The sequence below is a fragment of the Oryctolagus cuniculus genome, chromosome 13 (genome assembly GCF_964237555.1).
Source record: "Oryctolagus cuniculus chromosome 13, mOryCun1.1, whole genome shotgun sequence".
Classification (NCBI taxonomy): Eukaryota; Metazoa; Chordata; class Mammalia; order Lagomorpha; family Leporidae; genus Oryctolagus; species Oryctolagus cuniculus.
This window is the reverse complement of record NC_091444.1, coordinates 13510611-13533033: the sequence shown is the minus strand read 5'-3', so window position 1 is coordinate 13533033 and position 22423 is coordinate 13510611. Positions and strand designations below refer to the sequence as shown.

General features: G+C 59.4%; 2 protein-coding genes across 2 annotated transcripts in view; one reads left to right on the top strand and one right to left on the bottom strand.

The window, feature by feature from the left end:
• Window positions 1–1308, bottom strand: part of CRB1 (crumbs cell polarity complex component 1) — a 231195-nt gene extending 229887 nt beyond the window's left edge. Inside the window, exon 1 of the mRNA XM_051820434.2 lies at window positions 539–1308. Within this exon, the coding sequence (XP_051676394.2) occupies window positions 539–560 (22 nt within the window). The 5' untranslated portion in view covers window positions 561–1308. The remainder of the gene's footprint in view (window positions 1–538) is intronic.
• LOC100339414 (plasma membrane calcium-transporting ATPase 4-like) lies at window positions 662–16424 on the top strand. The gene is given in 13 exon segments (XM_070056214.1): window positions 662–732; window positions 979–1217; window positions 1220–1257; window positions 1492–1734; window positions 2205–2446; window positions 4057–4288; window positions 5058–5237; window positions 5860–5947; window positions 6433–6539; window positions 11182–11373; window positions 11773–11878; window positions 11881–12682; window positions 13408–16424. Coding segments are annotated over 12 exon segments (1926 nt in total). The 3' UTR covers window positions 12069–12682; window positions 13408–16424.
• The last annotated feature ends 5999 nt before the right edge of the window (window positions 16425–22423 follow it).

Genomic DNA, 22423 nt, shown 5'->3' with positions numbered 1-22423 from the left:
TCACCCCTCCTTTTGTCCTGGCGCTGTGGTTCTGACTGCCGTGGATGAGACGAACAGCAGGACATCACTGAGCCCGGCACAGGCTTATTCTTCTCCAGGGACGAAACTCAATCATGGCCAGGAATAGAGTGGGCAGGTGCTGTGCCTCCCACCCCTTGCAGAGCAAGCACCCCCCCCCGAAACTCTGCACCCTCACCCTCGGCGGCCGGGTTCCTCCCTTCAGCCCCCTCCCTAACCCAGCAGGGTACCAGGAATGTGCTGGAGTCGAACTGCTCACGCGAGCCCTGCTCTGGGGCCCCGGAGTCCCGTCAGGGCTCGGGACAGTAGAGCCCAGACCCAGCACGGTTTACAGCAGAGCGTTCCCCAGATCTGTGCCCCCGCCGGGCACAGGTGGGCCCTGATGGTGGCCCCTCCGGCGCTCAGAGCGGCCAGCTGCTGGCTGACCCTCAGCGAGTTCTTGCAGGGACCTCCGTGTGCGAGGTGATCAACCATCCCTGTGGGCTTGGGGCCACCCACATCCCGGGAAACCGTCACTCACCAGCATCAGTACGGCAGACCATCCAGCCTTACTTTCTTTAAAAAGGGGCTAACAGTCACCTGCGTCCCAGAGCTGCAGGGAGGGCCTGGCCTGGCCACAGGTGGGCGCTGTACAAACGTTTGCATGGTCAAAGGCACTGCCCAAGGGCTTCATTTGCACCAGGAATGGGCTAGCACCCCAGCACTCACAGGCAGGTGGGGGAGAAGTCGGAGTCGCCGAGCTGCCAGGCAGTGGACAGACACGGTCAGCACGTTGTTAGGGGAAGTGTGGCGGTCTCAGGTGGGGTGGAGTGGGTCCTGTGGAAGGCTGCTCCAGGAGGCAGACCAAGCCCCGTATTTGAGCGAGGAGCGTGGCCAGAGAACAGAAGCCAGCAGCACTGAGACAGGAGCCTGTGTCTTTTAGAGCGGGGGCCTCCCCCTCCCGCTGTGATGTCCTTGAAGTGGCAGCCGAGGCCATGGCTGGCGCCGGCGCCCTGGAGCCTCCCGTGACCCGTCTCCCCGCACAGGTCTCATCATGTCCGTCGTGACCGTCGTCATCCTGATCCTGTACTTCGTGATCGACAACTTCGTGATCCAGCGCAGACCGTGGCTTGCCGAGTGCACCCCCGTCTATATCCAGTACTTTGTCAAGTTCTTCATCATCGGCGTCACCGTGCTGGTGGTGGCCGTGCCCGAGAGGCTGCGCTGGCCGTCACCATCTCCCTGGCCTACTCTGTAAAGGTGCGGCAGGGCCGACCGGACACAAGGGGAGGGAGTCGTGAGCCCCTGGTGGGAGGACTGGCCCCAGCCCTCTGCCACGGTGGGCGTCTCAGTTGGTTGCATCAGCATGTAAATAACCCAGCAGGATCCTAAGAGAGTCAACAGGTTTCCGGGCGGGAACCTGGCCAGGCAGCGCCCCTGGGTCTGTATCCGGGAGAGTCCGGTCAGCCACCTCCCGTCTCTTCCCCTTTGCAGAAAATGATGAAAGACAACAACCTGGTGCGGCACCTGGACGCCTGTGAGACGATGGGCAACGCCAGGGCCATCTGCTCCGACAAGACCAGCACGCTGACCATGAACCACATGACCGTGGTGCAGGCCTACATCGGGGGCGCCCACTACCACCAGGTGCGCAGCCTGGACGTCTTCCTGCCCAAGGTCCTGGACCTCACTGTCAACGGCATTGCCATCAACAGCGCTTACACATCCAAGATCCTGGTAAGTCCTTCCTCCACGTGCACACTAGGGATGGGGGGCGCCACATGGGGGCGGTAGCTGGAGCACTGAGGAGGAGCCGTCAAAACCTAGAGCCCAGCAGCCACGTGTAGGCAGTGTCTCTCGGGAGGGACTCACGCTGGCAGCAGGATCGGACCTATCAGTAAATTCCGCACTTCAGAAGCAAAGGGCGGGTGTGGGAATAAGAGCCACACAGGGTGAGACACGAGCTAGAGCCAGCTGGGAAATCCCGGATGGCCCTGGAATCAGGCTCACTCCTGACCACCGTGCTGCGTGCTCTCGGAAACACAAAGACCCCCCCACCCCCGTCACCACCGCAGCCGCCCCACTCCTCGCCCCCACACTCCGGGTGTGATCGTGCAAGATTTGCAGGGGAGGTCTTCCCCTGCCTGGTGCTCCAGCCCCGGCCGGCGGCGTCTTCAACGGTGCCCTGTGTGTTCTCTCTCCCTCAGCCTCCGGAGAAGGAGGGAGGCCTGCCGCGGCAGGTGGGCAACAAGACCGAGTGTGCTCTGCTTGGCTTTGTCGCAGATCTGAAGCAGGACTACCAGGCGGTGCGCAACGAGGTGCCCGAGGAGCAGCTCTACAAGGTGTACACCTTCAACTCAGTGCGCAAGTCCATGAGCACGGTCGTCCGGAAGCCCGCCAGCGGCTTCCGCATGTACAGCAAGGGCGCCTCGGAGATCATGCTGCGCAGGTGAGCACCGCCCCCTGCCTCCCTCCCCCGGCCCCGCACGGCCCCGCACAGCCCCGCGAGCCTGCTGGCATTTACTCGGCCAGCCGTTGCTTTCCCACACTCTGCGTGGCCCGTGGCCTTCAGTCCTCACCCTAGTGAGGTCAGGGCCAGTTCTGACCTGTTCTGTGCAGGGGAGAAGCCAGGCCCAGGGGAGTTCAGCTTGCTCAGGGTGATGACAGCCAACAGTGGCACGGCCAGGATGCACCCTAGACAGCGAAGCCTCCAGCTCGCCATCCGAACCCAGGGAGAGGAACGCTCTCCCGAAACGACACTGTGCCGGTGAGGTGCCGTGCACACGGCCTGTGGTGGAAATCATTCCCTGTCACACCCGTCTGTGATTCTGATGAAGAAAAGTTGCGTGCTTTTGTTTTGTTTTGAGGATTAATTAATTTATTTGGAAAGCAGAGTTACAGGGGCAGAGAGACAGAGAGAGAGGTCTTCCATCCGCTGGTTCACTCCCCGAATGGCCTCAACAGCCGGAGCTGGGCCAATCTGAAGCCAGGAACCAGGAGCTTCTTCTGGGTCTCCCACGCAGGTGTAGGGGCCCAAGGACTTGGGCCCATCTTCCACTGCTTTTCACACAGCAGAGAGCTGGATCGGAAGAGGAACAGCCCGGACTCAAACCGGTGCCTGTATGGGATGCTGGCACTGAAGGCAGCAGCTTTACCCACTACGCCACAGCACCGGCCCAAGTTGCATTAACTTAAAAGGTGACAAGGACCAGATGTCCATAAGCCATGGAAAGCTGACCCTGCTTGGATGTGGGGCCAGCTGGTCTGAACCAGCCAGTGCCCAAGTGGGCTTCAGGTACCTTCTCTTCACACACATGTCCTCATGCAGCAGCCCCCTAAGCACCGAGCAGTCTTCTGATCGCAGGAACTGAAAAAGTTGGGGTAGTTTTAAGAGGTTCCAAAGAGCAGGTGATCCCCTGGCGACTCAGATGTGCCCTCCCATATAGTAAGAATGGGTGATGGCATCGGTGTTGTGGCATAGAGGGTAAAGCCGCCCACCTGAAGTGCCGGCATCCCATATGGGCGCCGGTTCGAGACCCGGCTGCTCCACTTCCAATCCAGCTCTCTGCTATGGCCTGGGATAGCAGTAGAAGATGGCCCAAGTCCCTGGGCCCCTGCACCCACGTGGGAGACCTGGCCTGGAAGAAGCTCCTGGCTCCTGACTTTGGATCCACATAGCTCCAGTCATTGTGGCCATTTAGGGAGTGAACCAGACTTCCTCTCCACCCCCACAAACTGTCCCCACCCCACCACTGCCTCTCTGTAACTCTGCCTTTCAAATAAATAAATAAATCTTTGAACAAAAAAACAAGAGCACAGATGATGCGGGAGAGTCACAGCTCCTGCCCCCCGGGCACTGCCCCACACACACGCATCCTGGACGCCTTGAAAAGAGGGTGGCGGCTAGAGGAGCTCTTTGGCCATGAAGCGGTGTCATTAGGAATAAAGCCGAGCGAAGCGGTGTCATTAGGAATAAAGCCGAGCGGCCAGAGCGCCTGGCGGGGATGGCAGCAGCCTGGAGTGGGGGGGGGGGCGCCTCCTGACCCTGCGCCTCCCCAGGTGCAATCGGATCCTGGACAAGAAGGGGGAGGCGGTCCCATTCAAGAATAAGGACCGCGACGACATGGTGTGCAGCGTCATCGAACCCATGGCCTGCGAGGAGCTACGCACCATCTGCATAGCCTACCGGGACTTCGACGACACCGAGACCTCCTGGGACAACGAGGCCGAGGTCCTCACCGAGCTCACCTGCATCGCCGTCGTGGGCATCAAGGACCCCGTGCGCCCAGAGGTGAGGCGCTGGCCTGGCCTGGGGCAGGGTGGTGGGGACCATGTGCAGGCCCAGCCGTGACCTAGTGGGAAGCAAGATGTGGGTGATCGGCTGCCTCTCGCCTACAACGGGAGGTGTTTCGGGGCTTCCAGTTCCCCAGAGCTGCTCTGGGGTGGTGGGGGATGGGAGGCAGCACTCTGGGGTTTATGGCGTGCGAGTCAGGGAGAAGTGGAGCTATCAGCAGACACGCCATTGGTGCAATCAGCTGGAACACCAGCCTTGACTTCTGCCACCACCTTTCAGCCAACACCCCTATGGTGCACATCCCCTGGGCGCTGAGCGCTCTCCGGGCTCCTAGGGAGCTGATGACGTCTGGGCTGCCGGCAGGTTCAGGCAGACGGAGCCTCGCTGGCGTGGCCCAGGGATGTGAGAGGGGATCGTGCAAAGGGTTGAGGGGGTGAGCATGGCTCAGTGGGTCAGGGTGTGGGACAGATAGCTGCTGGGTGGTCTCCGATGCCATCTCTGCCCTGCCGAGGAGCCCGGATTGTAAGTGCAAGGGTGAGCTTGTACCCCTGCCCCGCAAACTTCCCCTTCATCTCCTGGCACAAGAGGGCCCATCCCAATGTGACCGTCGTGGGTGGACGGAAGTGAGGAAACCCCGGATGTAGCAGTACCCACACTTAGCCCATGCCCGGGGCAGTGCGTGTCCGCGGCCTCTCTGCTGTCCACACTGGAGGCACCAGAGGCCACTGCTGCCACCTCCACCTCTCCTTTCCTCACTCCCCCACAGGTCCCAGAAGCTATCGCCAAATGCAAGCGAGCTGGCACCACTGTCAGAATGGTGACCGGGGACAATGTCAACACAGCCCGAGCCATCGCCACCAAATGTGGCATCCTGACACCTGGCCATGACTTCCTGTGCTTAGAAGGCAAAGAATTCAACCGACTCATTCGCAATGAAAAGGGAGAGGTGGGTCCTGGGTGGGAGGCACCTGGGCCTCCCTGGGGGCAAAGGCTGGGCTGGAGGTGGGTCCTGGGTGGGAGGCACCTAGGCCTCCCTGGGGGCGAAGGCTGGGCTGGAGGTGGGTCCTGGGTGGGAGGCACCAGCCTGAGGCATCAGGGGCACTGGGAGAAGGCGGCCAGTTTCTAAACTCACGTCCAGTGTCCCTCTCTCCCAGAGCCACTCACTTGTCAAAACAGGCCATTGTCTTCCTTCTTGTTGGCATCGCTCACAAGCCAACTTTTTGTGTCTTTCGGCTTCTTCCGTCGCCCCTGCCATGTGGCCCCCAGTGGCTCAGGCTGTGAGAGGCCGTGGCCCAGGTGTGGAGCAGAACAAAGCTTCCTGGTCTATGTAGAAATCAAACCTAAGACCCCGAAGCAGCACTGTAGCCACCAGAGCCAGCAGCTGACCCCGGCGGCCGCCATCCATAGCTCTGTCCTTGGAGACTAAGTTGGCGTCACCTCCTCCAGGGCCGGGAGAAGCGCTCCCTGTCTGCCCCAGATCTCTCAGAGCTCAGTGTGTGTGGCACAGACAGATCTTCCCAGGTGGCTTTGCGTGTTTGGCTGAGCCACGGTGTGTCTGGCGTTGGCAGGTAGAACAAGAGAAGCTGGACAAGATCTGGCCCAAGCTTCGGGTCCTGGCCTGGTCCTCGCCCACAGACAAGCACACGCTGGTGAAAGGTGAGCTGGTGCCGGCGGCCACAGGCAGGAGGGGGCTGTGTCCTGTCCCGAGAGCACCAGGCGGATGGGGAGAGCAAGCAGCCAAAGATCGGTGGCCAGATCCTGCGGCTGTGTTGGGTTTTTGAAGCCTGCTCACGTCTTGTTTGCTGGTAGCCCTGGGAACGGATCAGGGCAGGGCCACTTCTGGGATACAACAAGGGACGTGTGAGGCCGAGGAGACAGGACCCCTCCCGGCCTGCCCACTCGTGGGGGAGAGTGGTGCAGGCGACTCCCAGCTGTCTGCCTTCAAATCCTTCCCGTGTTGTTCTCCTCTCGGCAAAGGACAGCCTTTCCCAGCCGCAGCTGACAGCCCTGGGAGGTTCCTTCCAGCAGGGGGAAGGGAGAGAGGCTGGAGAGGGGCGTGCGGGGGCGGGGGCGGGGAGGCAGCGCCGGGTGGAAGCCGCCAGGCAGCCTCGAGCTCACCGGGGCGCGTGTCTGCTTTTCAGGCATCATTGACAGCACCGTTGGGGACCAGCGGCAGGTGGTGGCTGTCACCGGTGATGGCACAAATGATGGGCCAGCCCTCAAGAAGGCAGACGTTGGTTTTGCCATGGTAAGGTCAGCGCGGTGTCCCTGTCCCATGGCAAGCCACCGTCCCCGTCGGGAGGCAGGGACACGCTTCCGGTGGCCAGCTGCTTCCTGTTCTTCTGTGTGCTCCTTCCCCTGACTACGTCTCTCCCACCCACCTACCTGGCCACTGCTAACACGTGTGACGGGAGACCCGCCAGGCTTGACGGATCAGGGACAGGCAGGGAAGTCACGGGGGATCGTGACCCGGGACAGCAAGAGCAACTGAAACATGGTGATGTCCGCCTGGGCAGACTATAGAAAGGCCATGTTCCGTGTGAGCATGCGCCGTGTGCCCGGGCTGCCGCCGTGTTCCATGTGAGCGTGAGCCGCGTGCCCGGGCTGCAGCCGTGTTCCGTGTGAGCATGCGCCGTGTGCCTGGGCTGCAGCCGTGTTCCGTGTGAGCATGCGCCGTGTGCCTGGGCTGCAGCCGTGTTCCATGTGAGCATGAGCCGCGTGCCCGGGCTGCAGCCGTGTTCCGTGTGAGCGTGAGCTGCGTGCCCGGGCTACAGCCGTGTTCCGTGTGAGCATGCGCCGTGTGCCCGGGCTGCAGCCGTGTTCCGTGTGAGCGTGAGCCGCGTGCCCGGGCTGCCGCCATGTTCCGTGTGAGCATGTGCCGTGTGCCCGGGCTGCAGCCGTGTTCCGTGTGAGCATGCGCCGCGTGCCCGGGCTACAGCCGTGCTCCATGTGAGCGTGAGCCGCGTGCCCGGGCTGCCGCTGTGTTCCGTGTGAGCATGTGCCGTGTGCCGGGCTACAGCCGTGTTCCGTGTGAGCGTGCGCCGAAAAGCAGAGTTTGCTAGCGAACCCCCATATCTGTCTGGCAGCTTCAACGATCCACATGTGGCCAGTGCCACCCACTTCCACTGTCCACACCTGAGGTTTTTATTATCGTTGTTGTTGTTTATTTACTTTGAGAGGCAGAGCAAGAAAACCCGTCCTCTGGTTCACTCTCAGATGCCTGCACCAACAAGGGCTGGATGAGGCCACAGCTGGGCCCTAGGAGCCCCGTTTAGGTCTCCCACACAGGTGGCAGCAGCCAGGCGGTCCGTCGAGCCTTCCAGGGTCTGCTTTGCAGGAAGCCGGACTCGGGAGCCAGAGGTGCTCTGCTGGGGGACCGGCCGGTGCAGCTCCGAGGCCAGCAGCCTGCTCCCAGATTACTTACTATTTTGAAGCCAAGCCAACACATCAGTGTCATTTCATCCATAAAAATTCCAGACCATGTCCCTTCATGATGAGTGTGTGTCCATAAAATGTGTCTAAAGGAAAGATAACGCCGTTATTGCCTAGCAAGACTGACCCTTACTATCACGTGGCCAGTCTGCTCGCGTTGCCCCAGCTGGCTCCTAAGTGTTGTTTTTGTAGTTTATTTGTCCAAATCACAATCCAGTAAATATCATCACTCACGTCTCAGTCTACAGCTTCCATCTGCTGGTTCTCTCCCTCAATGGCCGCAACAGCCAGGTCCTGGCCAGGCTGAAGCCAGGAGCCAGGATCTCCATCCTTTTCTCCCATGTGTGTGGCAGGGATCCAAGTGTTTGGGCCATTGCCTGCTGCCTTCCCAGGTGCATTAGCAGGGAGCTGGATTGGAAGTGGAGCAGCCGGGACTCGAACCACCAGCATTGCAGGCAGTGGCTTAATGTGCTGTGCCACAACCCTGGCCCCAGAAATATGTGTCTATAAAAGCCCTCTCGTTGATTCTGATGCACTCAAAAGTTGAGAACCACCAATCCTGTGGAATCCTGTGTCGAGCGTCCTGAAGACAACTCTTGTATTCATGTACTCATTAGGACTCAGCATATGGTTGTACTCGTAGTTAAGATTTACTGCAGGGGCCGGCACTGTGGCGCAGTGGGTACAACCACCGCCTGCGATGCCAGCACCCCATAAGGGCTTGGTTTGAGTCCCAGCTGCTCCACTTCTGATCCAGATCCCTGCTAATGCACCTGAGTGAGCAGAGGTCGACCCAAGGGCTTGGGTCCCTCCACCCCCTGGGAGACCCAGAAGAAGCTCCTGGCTCTTGACCCAGCCATTTGGGGAATGAACCAGTGAGTGGAATGAACCTGTGTGTGTGTGTGTGTGTGTGTGTGTCTCCCCCCCCCCCAACTCTGCCTTTCAAATAAATAAATATTTTAAAAAATTTATTATAGCCTGAGGCAGGTGTTGTGGTTCAGGGGGTTGAGCCTGTGCTTGGGACACCTGCTTCCCATACCAGAGAACCTGGGATCAAATCTAACCTCCCCGTCCTCTCTGGCTTCTTGGTAATAACGTGCACCCTGGGGGGCAGCAGAAATAATGGCTTCAGTGCTTGGGTCCCTGCCACCCGCTCGGGAGACCAGGATGCAGCTCATGGCTCCTGGCTTCCACCTGGTTCCTGGCTGCTGTGGGCATTTGGAAAATGAACCAGTGGGTGAGAGATCTCTCTCTGTCTCTGTCTCTCTCCCTCTGGGGATGACGCTTGGTGTGGCGAGTAAAGCCGCTGCCTGTAGTACTGACAACTGACATCCTATGTGGGCACTGATTCTAGTCCTGGCTGCTCCACTTCCGATCCAGCTCTCTGCTATGGCCTGGGAAAGCAGTAGAAGATGGCCCAAGTCCTTGGGCCCCTGCACCCACGTGGGAGACCTGGAGGAAGCTCCTGGCCCCAGGCTTCAGATCAGCCCAGCTCTGACCATTGAGGGCATCTGGGGAGTAAACCAGCAGATGAAAGACCTCTCTCTCTCTCTCTCTCTCTTTCTGCCTCTCTGTAACTGCCTTTTGAATAAATAAATCTTTTTTTAAAAAAATCTCTCCTCCCTCTCCTTATCCCACTCCCTCTCCCTCTCTGTCACTCTGCCTTTCAAATAAATAAAAATAAATAAATCTTAAATAAACAGAAAGATGGTGACAGTGACGTGGGGAGGAGCCTGGCAGGGTGTGGGGACCCAGGCCTGGCTGCGCTGTCCTCCCGGGGTCCCTCTTCCTGCCATCTGCAGAAACCCCGCAACGTGCGCGTGTGATGTTCCCGCCCCCGGCAGCCCATCCCGGTCTCCGCACACGTAGTTCTTTTAGGACTGGTCACATAGGCCCCTCCTGCCCAGCAAGCACCAGAACCACAGGTCCCCAGGGGGGAAGCAGGTGCTCAGATGAAGCATGCGGTCTGGGCGCGGCCTAGACCCAGCGGGCCTCCCTTGCCAGCTAATTCACTGCCAGCATTCAGAGAGCCAGGCTCCCGGACGCCGGCCAAGCGCCCGCCTTGCAGACGGGCCTATCTAAGGACAGCAGTCCCGGGCCAGTGATGTCAGCTCCTACACAACCCCTTCCGTCCTTTTCCCCCAGCGATTCAGCGTTGAAGGAACTGTGTTGCTTGTCTACAGAGGCTGTCCCACAGTGTGGATTTAGTTGGTCGTATCCCTGGAATGTCCCTTTACATTTCCCCTCACCTCTTGTAATCCCTGTAAGTGAGTAGTTCTAGAAGCAATCAGATTCTAGATCCCTCCTCTCATTAGGGGCTGCAAAAGGATAATATCTTAATTTGATGGGTTTACTTCTATTAATAACTATTTGCTTTGCTTCTATACGAAGCAAGCTTACTGTGTGGTTCAGTTCCTACATGAAAGGCAGCTTAGATATTCCTCTCCCCAGTTTAAGATGACAAATTGGTTTTCTTAGGAACCTCCAAGGGTGACTGATGAGCTTTTTTCTAAGCATGATTTTACAGCCTCGTGGGTTTAAGCGTAGCCGGTGTGTTTCTCTCCATTGTGTTCGTGTGTGTTTGGCGCTCAGGCTGCCCCACCCTCAGCCAGGAGAAGCCCCCTCAGCATCGCAGAGCCCCTGTGCCGCTGACTGCGGGGCCCCCACAGCTCTCTCCAGGCCTTAGCTCAGATGCCTGAGCCTGCGCCTGGCGTCACACGCTTCTCCTGGGAGTCCCCGTCCCATTCAGTGGGGAACAGAGCCGGAGCCAGAGGGTGTTCCTTGCTTCCAGGCCTTCTCGGAGGCAAAGCCAAGAGTTACGCTCTTACTGTGTCCTGTTGGGTTTTGCCCTTGTTTATTTTCAAGAATATTTCAAGTTAAAAAAAAAAAAAAAAAAACCAACAAGCTCTCCTTCACATTCGGAACAGAGAATTCTCACTTCCCAGTTTCTACCCTGCTTGTTTTATTTGACTCCCCCTGGTTTTATATTTGTATGTCATACCCTCCACACTTTGACTCGTCGTGGCATTAACATAATCATCATTCGCTTCATCCTAAAATGCATGTCATCGTTTCCAAACAGCAGTAACAATACTGATCCACTGACTCAGCTAAAGCCAGCTGGCTGCCTTCTTCCAGGTCTTCCCCCCACAGGTATATTGTGCTAGGGCTGCACATCAGGTTCCGTAAAGCCAGCGAGCCACTTTGCTTTTGCGTAGTTGTGCTCCCAACAGGCCTAGGCAGGGAGAATGGGCTCCCTCCCTCTCGGCCCCTCGGCCCCTCTCTGTAGGGACCCTGGCACAGCTTGTCACCCCCCACCCCACCCCCCCGTTTCCTCTGGGGTGCCCTCCAGTGTTCACACCCAGCTTGGAAGTTTCTTGGCCATCAGGAAGTGGAGTCTGGCTTCCGGAGGTGCCCAGGCCCTCACTGGGTTCCCTCCCGCCTCCCCCCCCACCCAGAGGATTGCAGGCACAGACGTGGCAAAGGAAGCCTCGGACATCATCCTCACTGACGACAACTTCACCAGCATCGTCAAGACCGTGATGTGGGGGCGGAACGTCTACGACAGCATCTCCAAGTTCCTGCAGTTCCAGCTCACCGTCAACGTGGTGGCCGTGATCGTGGCCTTCACGGGCGCCTGCATCACTCAGGTGAGTGGGGCCTGCGGTGGGCTCAGATGAGGGAGACAAGGCAGGGGCCGGGGAGCACGCTGTACACCGGGCGTCCCCACGATGTCGGAGCTCCCGGGCCGACTGTCTCCAGTGAAGATAAACTGTCCACCCTTCATAGCTCTGATGTGTTGACCAGCACCGTGGGCACCAACACGAGGGTGCACCATGTCCGTTCTACAAGAACTGCCGTGCCAGGGCGGAGTCACCGGCCCCATCTGCGGCCCGGAGGTTAGGTGCATTTCTACAGCACGGCCAGATTGGAAGTCTAGGTGGACAGTGGGAGCGAGGCCACCCAGCTCGAGGGCGGAAGGGGGTCTCCTGCGTGCGCAGGGGCCGCTCCTGGGGCAAGCTGAAGGGACCGCACCTTCCTCCCACCAGGACTCCCCGCTGAAAGCCGTGCAGATGCTGTGGGTGAACCTGATCATGGACACTTTCGCCTCGCTGGCCCTGGCCACCGAGCCCCCCACTGACGCGCTGCTGAGGAGGCGCCCCACGGCCGCAACAAGCCCCTGATCTCGCGGACCATAATGAAGAACATCCTGGGCCACGCCGTCTATCGGCTCACTGTCATCTTTTTCCTGGTCTTTGCTGGTGAGCCAGGGCCGGGGGCTGGGGCAGCGGTGGGGGTGCTGGAGGGAGATGGAGGCCAAGAATGGCCCCTGGAAAGAGGGTGACACAGATCCGGAGTGATGGCGCCACCTGCTGAGCACTGCCTGCATTGCCGCTGCCCTGCGCACTGAAGAATTTCACAAGGGTGGGTTTTTATACCTTTCCATCTCGCAAGAACACTGTGGCTCAGGTCATACAGACGATGAGTCTAGGACGAGTCTGTAGGGGCCCTAAAATGCAAAACTATGTCAGCCCTACTGTGGTCGGCTTCATTTTCACCAGAAGGCAGATAGATACAATGGAACAAACGAGAAGATCCAGGCAGGCAGGCTGAGTGCAGGGCTGGCTGTTAAAGTAGGCAGGAGCCAGGACGGCTCAGCTGCTGCCCACCTGGGGTGCACACGAGCCATGAGCTCCCTGGGTAGCCATGCCAGCGTGTTCTCACTCAGCCTGCCCTCGCCCCATAGGTGAGGAGTTCTTCCACATCAACAGTGGGAGGAAGGCCCCGCTCCAGTCGCTGCCCAGCCAGCACTACACCATCATCTTCAGAACCTTCATGCTGATGCAGCTCTTCAATGAGATCAACTCCCGCAAGATCCAGGGCGAGAGGAACGTGTTCGCCGGCATCTACCACAACCTCATCTTCTGCTCGGTGGTCCTGGGCACGTTCATCAGCCAGGTGAGGGCCCATCGGGAGCCGGGCGGGGGCGGGGACCACAGGCTGGGAGCCAGGACGCCCTAAGTACTTCGGAGAGGGAGTAAGGGAGCAGCTGGTGGGGCTGCGGCCACAGGACAAGCACTTGGGGCTCCCAGTTTACCTCCACGCGCACCTTGCTCTAGAACGGGAGCCCAGTGTGCCCAGTGCTCCAGCGCAAGGCAACGTGTTGCATGCAAATAAGACAAGATTTATCCTTTCGTTACCTTCCTAAGTACACGTCCATTCCACAGAGTGACCAGGGGACAGTCAGGCTGTTCCAGCCCACCTCCGTGCCTCCTGGCAACGTAGCGTGCGTGCGAGCAAGGTGTAGGCTTCCTCCTTGCCCTCTGGGGGTACCAGGAACTGGGAGCCCCCTGTCCAGCCACAGCCTCAGCAGGGTCCCTCCCTCACTGCCCCCCCTCCATGCTGTGCACTCTCCTGGTCGCCCACCGGCTTTAGCCCCAGGACGCCCCCATGCCCCTGCTCTGACCTTACAGGAGTCACGAGCACAGCATGTGTGCCTGCCTGCCGGTCCAGCTGCTCTGTGGACTCTCCCTGCCTCCCCTCTCCCCACCTCCCCGCCTCCCCACCTCCCCTTCCAGGCTTCCCTCTCCTCCCTCAGCGAGCCAACCAGAACTCCTGGCGAGGGCAGGGGGAGCCCTGGCGTCTGGGGCCCTGCCTAGAGGGCCGCCCGCTCTCTGTTCTAGGTTCTCCTTGTGGAATTTGGGGGCAAGCCCTTCAGCTGCACAAAGCTCAGCCTGTCGCAGTGGCTGTGGTGTCTCTTCTTTGGGATCGGAGAACTCCTGTGGGGCCAGGTGAGTAGCCACGTGCCTTCCCCACGCGTTTGCACGGCCAGCAGACCCCTCTCCTCTGTGTGAGACGGGACGAGCACCCGCGGGAGCTCCCAGCTTCCCTCAGCCTCCCCTCCCCTCTCCTCATCCAAGTCCTCGAATCCCCTCCGTCTTCCGGGGTGAAAGCATCGGAGGCCGCGCGTCGAAATCTCCTGGCCTCCCCTCTAACCATGCTTGGGCACAGGCAGATCCCTGAGCTTCCTGAGGCGGGCGTGGGACTTTGCGGTAGAACTCAGCTGTAGAAAAACGAAGGGTCTGGGGCTGCGTTTGGTGCAGTCCACCTGCCATATCAGAGCACCCGGCTTCAAGGCCTGGCTCCACTTCCGGCCAGTGCTCGCCCTGGGAGGCCATGGATGATGGCCCAGGTACCTGGACCCCTGCCACCCAAGAGGGAGACTTGGATGGAGTTCCAGGCTCCTGGCTTGAGCCCTGCCCTGCCCGACTGGTTGCACACATTTGGGGAGTGAAACAGTGCATAGAAGAGATATCTCTCTTTCTCTTTCTTTCAAATAAATGATATTAAACAAAGAAACAAAAAAAAAGAGATTGATTCATTTATTTGAAATAGTTACAGAGAGAGAGGGAGTGAGATCCTCCATCCACTGGTTCACTCCCCCAGATAGCCACAGTGGCCAGGGCTGGGCCAGACTGAAGCCCGCAGCCAGGAGCTTCTTCCATGGCTCCCATCTAGGTGGCAGGGGCCCAACACCTGGGCCATCTTCCTCTGCTTTTCCCAGGCCATTAGCAGGGAAGCGGGGTCAGAAGTGGAGCTACCGAGACAGGAAGCTGCGTCCATGTGGGATGCTGGTGTGGCAGGCGATGGCTTTTACCCCCTGCTCCATAACACCGCACCCAGTCCTTGTGGTTTCTAATCGAGGCTCTTAGGAGTGGAAGAGTTCTTCCTCTGTGTGTATTGGAACACAGCAGCGGCCCGGGCCCCAGGCTGCTCTGCTGCCGGCCCTTGTGTCGCTCCCTTCTGCCGGTCCCCCGTGGGGCCACCCCCAGGCCTTGATGCTACGCAGCAGGGTGAGTGTCCGAAGACTGAGTGGGAGGGAGCCTGCGTGCTGGCTCCAGTAGACCCCTGGAGCACAGGCAGGCCGCCCCGGCCTTCCTCCTGGGAAGTCCGGGAAGTCAGGGTCAGGCATTTTCCCATTCCAGATCTTGAACTGGTTCGAATATCCGTCCCACCCTCACGGGACGGCTGTGCAGGGCCTCCCTCTCCAGGGAGAGCCCGGGCCTTTCCTCCCCTGCTTTCTGGAAAGGAAGCAGAAAGCAGCCGAATTCCAGCCGAGGAAGGGGGTCTCCATCTGACCCCAGAGAGTGCCCGGGCACTGCTCGGGGCTCCTGGGACAGGAGCAGGAGTTGTCCTCAAGGAGCCCCCTTCCCGAATGCGCAGGGAGGGCGGGGGGTTGGCTCAGTGGGCAGGACTCAGAGCTTGCAGGACGCCCAGACAGACTCCCCAAATGGCTGCCACGGCCGAGGCCCCCAGAGAAAGGTTTGGTCTCTCTCGCTGGCTGCTCTGTGCCCTGTGCCTGGAGGAGAGCCTGCACACAGTAGGCCCTCATTTAAGCTTCTTTGGTTGATGGTCCAGCAGCGCATCAGAGCTGGGTGCACTGCCTCCCAGGCACCTCTAAGTGAACACTTGCCTCCCTGCAGCTCAGGTCCTCCCAACTCGAATGCAGGGGGAAGAGGAGCCCCAGCCTTCGCTGAATGAGGCTACCGGCAGAAATGGGGCTGGGGATTCTCTGAGGAAAGGTGCCCAGGGTCCAGCTCAGGACGCTCAAGGGCGGGGACAAAGCTTGGCCTGCTCTCCAGCCGCTGTTACCTACAAGCAGAGGGCGGTCCCTGCATGCTCATGTGCCGCCCCCGCTCGCTCAGCAGGGCAGCTCCCACTCCCTCCCCTCCCCCCGACTCCAGGAAGGGGAAAAATCCCAAGGCAGATCCGTTCACAGTCACCACTGGGTCACTAGAGGAAAAGAACTGACAGGGTCTGGGTCCCTCTGGCCACCAGAGAGGAGAGGGCCCTCCACGCACAAAGGCAGGTGACGGGGAAGTCACCTAAGGTGCAAACGGGTGGGGCTCCACACGCGGAGACAGCGAGGAATGTGGCAGCTCCGGGCTGACGCAGGGGCCCACACACAGTAGGTCAGCACACACAGCAGGGTCGGCGCATGGCCGGGCTGGGCGCAGGGTGGGCTCTGCAGGAGTCCCCGTCACTGCCCAGGCTTCCCTGCGCGCTCTGAGCCCAGCTGGATGTGCATCCCCCGCCACTGCCGGCCACTGCCTGGCCCCTGACCTTATCAGGCAACTGCCCAAGAGCAATCCGCAGACACTCACGGCGGCGCCGCTGCCCGAGCCAGGCCAGGCTGGATGCCGGGGAACACCAGGCCGGGTCAGTCCCTCGGCCTGGGCGTTCCGGGCGGGCGAGGTATGTGCTCACTCCCTGTTTCTAGCATTTGCCCCCCCAGGGAGGACACTGCGTCCCCACGTGATGCTGTCTGCCCACAAGCCCATTTTAAGGTTTTCCTTCCAAAGTTGAGAGATGTCATCCCAGACGGCATGGGAAGGCAATGCCGTGTGAATTCTAGGGAGGACTGCGGGGACCCCCATGTTACAGGGGAAAACAGCTCCACGGAGATCAAAAGTGGTCTGGTCTTGGGGGCTGGTCTTGTTGCACAGTGGGTAAAGCCGCAGCCAGCAGCACCCGCATCCCATGCAGGCGCTGTTGAGTGCCGGTTGCTCCACTTCCAATCTCGCTCCATGTTAATGCTTCTGGGAAAGCAGTGGAAGATGGTCCAAGCATTTGGACCCCTGCACCCGTGTGGGAGACCCGGAAGCAGCTCCTGGCTTTGGCCTGGCGCAGTCCTGGCAGTTGTGACCATCTGGGGAGTGAACCAGTGAATGGAAGACCTCTCTCTCTGTCACTCTTTCAAATAAATAAATATATCTTAAAAGAAAAGTGGGCTGGTCTTTGGCAAGTCAGCGGCTGTGACTGCCCCACGCCATCCGTGTGCCGCTTCACTTCTCCCCTGAGTCTGGACCCCTGCGTTCTCTGACAAACACCTAAGAGGCCCTTTCCGATGCTGGCACCTCTAGGGCACGGGAGATTCCCCACCCCCACTGAGAGGAGGAGCCAGCTCTTGCCCTTCCTTTCTCTCTCTCGGAATCAGCTATGCCAGTCCTGGACCCGGGAGAGCAGAACAGCCCCCGTGCCGCTTTCATCCACTCCCGAGATGCCCACGACCCAGACCCTGCCCTTCCCGACAGCCCAGCCTGCAGCTGGGCTCCCTAGACTAGAGCGTCACGCCCTGTGCCAGCAAGTCATCGACAGTGCGACCCTGTCCCTGCAGTTCTGTCCAAGGAGTCCCTTGCTCATGGATGCTCCCCAGGGTGCTAAGGAGGACACTGGCCCCCAGCCGGGGAGAAGCAAAGGGCATCTCCCTGTAGCAGACGCAGGCACAGCTGACTACAGGAGCGGAGCCCACGCCACGGATCTCCCCCTCCACCGGCACCTACTGACTGTGGTGGGAGGCAGGGGAGACAGCAACAGGGGGGGCCGGGGGCGAGGGCTGCAGGCTGGTGCAGCGCTGCAGACAGACCTGCCTGGAATACTAAGTGGCTCCGGTCAGCCCTGGCCTCCGGGCTGCAGGCGGGGGCCGCTCAGTCCCACCCTGCCCTGTGCTCCTGGCGCTGAGGGCCTCTGCCCAGGAGCAGACTGGCAGCACTCGGAGGACACGCTGGCCACCGCCGAGGAGGAGGTGAGAGTGGCAGGGAGACCTCGGGGAGGGAGACCCAGCACCCTGCAACACGGAGCAAGGGTCGGGCCCTCAGCACACTTCTCGCCTTGTTTCTCACCCAGAGCCTCGCTCCTCTCCAGAAGTCCTACCTCTCCCTCCCTGCAGAGGGGTGGGATGTGAGGCCTGTCGTGCTGAGCACCCACTATGCGCCAGGTGCCACAGTAGGCACTTGATGTAAAAACTAGAAATTGTGTGTGTGTGTATGTGTGTGTGTGTGTTGCTACCTAACATACTGGTTGGTCCAAGTGCAATACCTGCCATCATTATTGCATAGATGAGGGTATTTCAAAAGGTTCATGGCAAAATGGAAGTAAAAGCTAAGTTTATTTTAGTTAAGAATTTTTTTTTTTTTGAAATTCACACATAGGTTTTTCATGAACTTTCTGAACACTTGTCCCGTTTCACTGAATCCTCACCAATGACCAACCCTAGAAGAACGTTCTCACTTTAAAAAAAAAGTTTGGGGCCAGTGTTGTGCTGCAGTGGGGTTAAGCCGCTGCCTGTGACATCAGCACCCACATGAGCGTGGATCTGAGCCCCAGCTGCTCTCCTTCTGATCCAGCTCCCTGCTCATGCACCTGGGGAGGCAGTGGAGGATGGCCCAAGTGCTTGGGCCCTGCACCCGCACGGGAGACCAGCAGGAAGCACCTGGCTCCTGGCTTCGGATCGGTGCAGTGCGCCGGCTGTAGTGGCCATTTGTGGGGTGAACCAACAGAAGGAAGACCTTTCTCTCTGTCTCTCACTAACTCTGCCTGTCAAAAAAAAATGTGTTTACTTATTTTCTTCTACTTGAAAGGCAGAGGACAAAGAAAAAGAGAAAAGGTGAGAGAGTTCTTCCATTCAGTGGTTCACTCCCCAAATGCCCACCAGAGCCAGGGCTGGACCAGGCCAAAATCAGGCACCTGGAACCCCACCCAGAGTTACAGAGAGAGGCCTCCCACATGGGTGGTAGGGACCCAAGCACTTGAGCCCAAATCTACTGCCTTCCAGGGTGCGTCAGCAGGGAGCAAGTGAGAAGCAGGGGAACTGGGACTCAAGCTGCCCCTCTGACATGGGACGAGGTTTAACCCACTGCACCACAACGCCCACCCCACATTCCCAGTATAGCAGGGACAGACAGGTTCAGAGAGAGGATTTGTGCCCTCACCCAAATCCCAAGCTGACCTGCCTCCAGTACAAGAAACAGTGTTGCAGGAAGATGGAAACCAAGCCGTGCATTTGCTTCCTACACCTTGATGGGAGGGTCCACATAACCCCACGGGCCCTTCGCACTTGACCCCTAAAAGGCTCTGCAATAGGTCAGGGGACCACCCAGGTGGGAGCAGAGCTAGACCCAGGTGATCAGGGCGCACACCCTGCCCTCTCTCGTCCCCCCACCCCAGCCAGAGGTACTAAGCTCTGCACTGACCCCAGCAGGAGAGCCTGGGAGAGGGGGTGAGCGTTTCCTCCACTCTCACCTCGCAGCCCTGGCCTTGCAACCCTGTGTGCCCCAGGTGCTCGCCCCTACTCCAGCAGGGCTATTTCCTGTGCATCACCTGGGGTGGTTATACTTGCTCCTCTCTCAAGCACTCCCACGCTTCTACAACGGCCACGCCCTGTCCACAGCAGGCTGCCCGGCCTGAGCCTTCCCTGGCCGGCCCCTCTCACGGAAGGCAGGAACCCCACACAGGGGTCGCTCCACTCCCCTCATTACAGACCCCTTGTTTCCTAGAGCCACCCCGGCCGATTCCCGTCACTCGGGCAGAGCAGCCACCCTCACTGCGGCCCCCGGCTCTTGCCCGCCCCCGCCGTGCCTGCCTCGCCCTGACTGCTCCTCCCAGGCCTGCTGGCTGGCAGCAGAGCAGAGCACACGCCCTTCTCCAGGCCACGGGGCCCTGTGCAGGCATGGGAAGAAGGTCAGAGGCTCAGTGCGTTGGCGAAAGTTCAGGAGGTGGGTGGCATCGTTTGTCATCATCGTTCAGCAGCCACACCCTCGCCAGGAAGCCAAGTGGGGGCTGCGGCACCCAAGCCAGGCCCGTGCCCTGACCACAGGATGGCGCGCTGGGGCCTGGCCCGGGAACGGGGTGCTGATGCTCAGCTGGTTCCTACACGCGAGTCTCTGGGTGGGCACTTGCTTTTTTGTTTTGTTTTTAAAGATTCATTTTATTTATTTGAAAGACAGAGTTATAGAGAGAGGCAGAGAGAGAGAGGTCTTCCATCTGCTGGTTCACTCCCCAGATGGCTGCAACGGCTAGAGCTGAGCCAATCCGAAGCCAGGAGCCAGGAGCTTCTTCCAGGTCTCCCATGGGGTGCAGGGGCCCAAGGACTTGGGCCATCCTCCACTGCCCTCCCAGGCCACAGCAGAGAGCTCGATTGGAGGAGGAGCAGCCAGGACTAGAACGGGCGCCCATATGGGATGCAGGCACTGCAGGCCAGGGCGTTAACCCGCTGCACCACAGCGCCAGCTCCAGGCACTTATTTCTTACATACAGAAAAGGGCAGGCTGCTTCCTGCTAGCAGGTGGTTCCCAGGCAGGAGGCTCCTTCCCTCTCCCTCTCCCCCTCCCCAAGTCTGCTACCCTAAGGGCAGCTTCAGTTCAGCAGCAGAGATGTTGTACCAGAATCAAAGCATCTAGCTGGAGAAAATGGGTCATGCTGAACCCCTGGGCCACGGGGATCCCGAATTCATCGCCCCGCCCCACAGCCACCTGGTGCTCCCCAGTAGGTCAAGCCTATGCACACCCTTGACCCAGCGATCCACTCCTGTATGCAATCCTCAAAGAAACGCTTGCACAGGGCCCGAAAAGGAGCAGGGGCAAGGATGCTCACTGTGCATTCTTTGGGGTGACAGGAAGTTGGAAGCCCCCGGGGATGCACTTTCCCCATGCTGGACAGGTAAAACATGAAGCTAGATAGCACGCGATATCATGCAACAGTTAGAAACAAGAGTCGACACACACGTGATAGTACTGTGATCTCAAGAACACAGTGCCTAGTGGCGGAAAACTGGCTTGTATTTATATCAATTAAAGACACACGCATCAGGCCGGCGCCGTGGCTCACTTGGCTAATCTCCGCCTGTGGTGCTGGCACCCCGGGTTCTAGTCCCGGTTGGGGCACCAGGTACTAGTCCCGGTTGCTCCTCTTCCAGTCCAGCTCTCTGCTGTGGTCTGGGAAGGCAGTGGAGGATGGCCCAAGTGCTTGGGTCCCTGCACCCACATGGGAGACTGGGAGGAAGTACCCGGCTCCTGGCTTTGGATCGGCGCAGCTCCGGCCGTGGCGGCCATTTGGGGAGTGAACCAACGGAAGGAAGACCTTTCTCTCTGTCTCTCTCTCTCACTGTCTATAACTCTACCTGTCAAAAAAAAAAAAAAATCTACCTGTCAAAAAAAAACACATGCATCTAAAGCAGTGCCATGGATTTTAAAGGACGTATTGCGATCAGTAGCACACTAGCCTGCTGTCCACGGGCAGAGAAGGGAACAGAAACAGGAGGCAAAGGAAGGGCCTCACACAATGGCACTCGCTGGCTACGAATTCACAATGGGACTCGCTCTGCACCTGAGGATCAAGAAAGCAAAAAGGAAATGTGACATGAGGCTGACAGCTCCACAGTGTCGACGACATGCTGTGACAGCTGCTGCGGGGCTCATCAGCTGTGACCAGACGCCTGCAGGAGGCAGGGAGAAGGACAAGCCCTCAGAGGGTACACGCAAGCCTGCCAGCCAGCCCCTGCCCATACGACCTGGCAAGATCCAGCCCACGGGGGTTAAGCCGCAGCCCACAGCGCCGGTTTAAGTCCCGGCTGCTCCACTAGGAATCCAGCTCCCTGCTAATGCTCCTGGGGAAGCAGCGGAGGATGGCCAAGTCCTAGGGCCCCTGCACTCACATGAGAGACCTGGGTGAACTCCTGGCTCCTGGCTTCAGTTTGGCCCAGCTCCAATAGCTCCAGTCATTGCGGCCTTTTGGGGAGTGAAACAGCAGATGGAAGATTCTCTCTCTCCCTCTCTCCCTCTCTCTCTCCTCCCCTCCCTCCCTCCCTCCCTCTGCAACTACCTTTCAAGTAAATAGACAAATCTTTTTTTAAAAAAAAAAAAAAGATCCAGCCCACATCAGAGACCCAGGAAGCTCCATGGCATGAGTAGGGAGGAAGTAGGAACCATCCCCGGAGGGCAACGTCACCCCCGGGTCTCCGTCCTAGGACAGCGTCGATGTCATCAAGATGACATGGGCAGTCCCTGCGGCCCAGGGCCTCGGGGAAGGCACCCTCTTCCAGATCCTCTGAGAGGCGTGGGTCACCACTAATCGTCCTGTGACTCAGAGGGGACATGGGGTGCTCACAGCAGGCAAAGCTCAGACAGTCGGACAGGGTGAGGCCAGGAGCTGACTTCAGGTGGCAGTGGGCGCTTCATGCGAGGGGCGCTGGCAGGCTCCCCCTGCTCCCTGGCCCGATGAGGGGCAGAGCTCAGGAGGAGGGCCAGCGAGGGCATCAGCTCCTCTCTGCTCGGAACTGGGACAGGAAGCCACGGGCCACAGACAGGACGCCCAGCCTGGGCAGCGGCGCGCGCCCTCCGTGTGGGCACGCCCTCAGGCTACACAGATTGCCTTTCTTGGGGCGGCTGTGGTTTTTCCACGTTTCGGTTCCAAGGGAACAAAGGGGCTTTTTAGCAGCTGGACGGCATCCTGGGTTATGTTTAGAAACAAATTTCAGAGGAGTTGTGTCCTGCTCCAGGAGAGCGAGAGGAGGGTCACTCTCCCCTGGCTGTGGGAGGCAGGACCTGCTTGCTCCCAGACCTCAGCCCCGGGAGGCCACAGCTCATCCCCCACCAGGGAGGGCCCAGGCAGCTGCTCTGTCCCCAGGGGCTCAGCAGGACAGGAAGCAGGAAAACACCAGCCTACACAGGCTGTCGCACCTGGCCATCCCACCTGGCCGCGCCCATGACTGTTCTGACTCCATGACAGGCTCACCTATCAAAGGACAGAGACCCCTCCCCACTTCTGCCTGTTCCAGGCTTTGCTCAGCCTGACTTTCCTGGACATCACAGAAAACGAGCAAGGGCTCCACGCTGAGAAGCTGGTGTTCACTGAGGGCAAGCG